Source organism: Pollicipes pollicipes, unplaced genomic scaffold (genome assembly GCF_011947565.3).
Source record: "Pollicipes pollicipes isolate AB1234 unplaced genomic scaffold, Ppol_2.1 Scaffold_7262;HRSCAF=8765_pilon_pilon_pilon, whole genome shotgun sequence".
Lineage (NCBI taxonomy): Eukaryota > Metazoa > Arthropoda > Thecostraca > Pollicipedomorpha > Pollicipedidae > Pollicipes > Pollicipes pollicipes.
Window position 1 is genome coordinate 1,582,896 of NW_023597055.1, and position 2,571 is coordinate 1,585,466.

Below are 2,571 nucleotides of genomic sequence, written 5' to 3' on the forward strand. Positions count from 1 at the left end.
ATCCTGCTATCCTTTCCTGGTATCCTGGTATCCTTTCGTGGTATCCTGGTATCCTTTCCTGGCATCCTGGTATCCTTTCGTGGTATCCTGGTATCCTTTCCTGGCATCCTTTCCTGGTATCCTGGTATTCTTTCCTGGTATTCTGGTATCCTTTCCTGGTATCCTGGTATTCTTTCCCAGTATGCTGGTATCCTTTCCTGGCATCCTGGTATCCTTTCCTGGTATTCTGGTATACTTTCCTAGTATCCTGGTATCCTTTCCTGGTATCCTGGTATCCTTTCCTGGTATTCTGGTATCCTTTCCTGGTATCCTAGTATCCTTTCCTGGTATCCTTACTTGTCTATCCTGGATTAGCCCGGATGGAATGTGGTATCCTACTGGCAGTGCTCGCGGGAAGTTAGAAGATGCTGTTTGTGTATGTGCAATGCGTGCGTGCGTGCGTGCATACATGGTTCCATGGGTGCGTGGGTGCGTGGTTGCGTGGTTGCGTAGGTGCGTGGGTGCGTGGGTGTGTGGGTGTGTGCGTGTGTGGGTGTGCTTTCGGCTCCCCTTTTTTATTGCCAGCACGCTTTCTTTGCTGTTGCCAGTTTCACGGTCGTTGCGGTATTATGAAACACCTAATAGCTCATGCACAAAACACTTAAAAATGTAAACCGACTAGGTGTTGAACTACCCAGGCGTCAGAGGTAGCCGGCGCATGGCGTGGGTCTGCCCGGAGCGTGTGAAGGTCACGTCACTGTAGTCCGGGTGCACGGCCCATCTGCTGGGCGAGGTAGCCGGTGCGTGGCGTGGGTCTGCCCGGAGCGAACAGTAGCATCACGACACACGTGGCCAGTGCGCGTGCGCTTTTTGCTGTCAAATGATGATGGAAGCAGTATCATTATTTTTTATTCAGTTATTTTTTAGGCGCATTATTTACTTTGACCGGCATTTTTGTGGACATTCATAGCTAAGTGCAGATCAATCCACACCATTGTACGGCGTTTGCAGTGAGCTTCAGCGCGATAAGATGTGCAGTTGACACTGTCGATTGTCGTATCTATTGATGGGAAGGCGTGGAGAGCATGTTTTGATTGTAGTACGATCCATCCCGATGGATACGTGTGCTTCCCCGCCGATTCTAGTTAGCTTACGATCCTACACCGCCGCTCAGGTCAGCGATTACTCAGGAGTCGCAATCTCACAGAACCTGCTGATTGAGGTGAGTGCGCCGTCAAACTGGCATCAACGCACAGCAACACACCGTCAATAAGCAACGCGCGACAGCACAGCGCCAATAAACAACTCACGACACGTGTTAAAAGCATCTAAATACGTAATATAAGTATCACAATACGTGGACAACCGAGCTAGTTGACTCGCCACGTCAACATCGTTGATAGCGATTAGAGCGCGAGAACGAAAGTACCAAGAAAGCTGTTAAGTACACACTGGAAGTTACATAAAAAAGCTCCTGACCGCAGAATGTGTTAGCCAGCCGGCAAGACTTGCACTTGCGTATCTTGTGTGTACGTACGCATCGGCGCACACACGCAAGGACAAGCAACGGTTCTCCGTCTTGTCGGCTTCACACGTTGTTCGCCGTTATTGCAATGGACGCACACGCATTGAAAAGCATTATGGATGTTCACCCGCACGACGATTACACGCGTCTCCGCAGCACAGCCGTGAGGTGCACGCCGGTCGCCATGCGACACGCCGCCGCGTGCATGCATGCATGCATGCCGCACGCCGGACGCCCAGGTATCAGGACGTCCCGCCGCATCCCAGCTGCCCTGTCTGCCTCCTGGGCCGGGTCGGACCGGGCCGCGGGTGCGGGCGATGCCGGTCGCCGAACTCTGGTGAGATCCCGAGCCTGCAGCGGCGGGGCGGCCGGGCCCGGGTCGGTCCGCGCGCGGGCCGAGACGCAGAGTGTGTACGCCTCGGCACGGCACCTCGCGCCTCCACACGACACCGTAAGCCCGCCGGCGGACGCCGCGCCCGCGGGAGACACGCTGCGCCTGCAGACGACACGCTACCCCTCCGTCGTGGGATGCATGGTGTAGCCTCCCCGGCCGCCCTCCTCCTTCAGCTGCTGGTGGAAGCTGCCGACGAGCGCGACCGCGTAGCACGTGACGGCGGCCACCACCAGGCACGCCGCCGAGTACACCCAGACCACCACTGACTTGTCGCCGGTCATGAGGAGCGTCACCATCAAGTAGAGCGCCCAGATCACCAGCAGGATGGCCAGCAGGCTGTACCAGACGATCCAGGGCAGCAGGAGGTATCGCTGCTTCCGCCGCGCCCCGACCAGCAGCAGGATATCCCACGGGATGCCGATGGCCATCAAGGCCAGCATCATGATCTCGACGACCATGATGAAGTGCTCCACGCGTTGGACGGCCTCCTCCTTCTCCTTCTCGTCACTCAGCTCGCCACTGGCCTCGATGCGAAGGATCGGAGGCCCGGTCAAGGTCAGCGCCAGCAGCAGCACTCCCGCGCAGTTGGCAAGCAGGTAGATGACGCCGATACAGACCGCGCCCTTGGCCAGGCCGCAGCAGCAGCAACAGGAGGTAAGCCGCCTGGCCATGG

General features: G+C 56.8%; 1 protein-coding gene across 1 annotated transcript; it reads right to left on the reverse strand.

Annotated features, from left to right (window-relative positions):
* Window positions 1-1,079: 1,079 nt before the first annotated feature.
* LOC119114357 (uncharacterized) lies at window positions 1,080-2,571 on the reverse strand. Its single transcript, XM_037238557.1, has one exon. It carries the CDS (start codon window positions 2,567-2,569, stop codon window positions 2,015-2,017), a length of 555 nt encoding a protein of 184 aa, XP_037094452.1. The 5' UTR covers window positions 2,570-2,571; the 3' UTR covers window positions 1,080-2,014.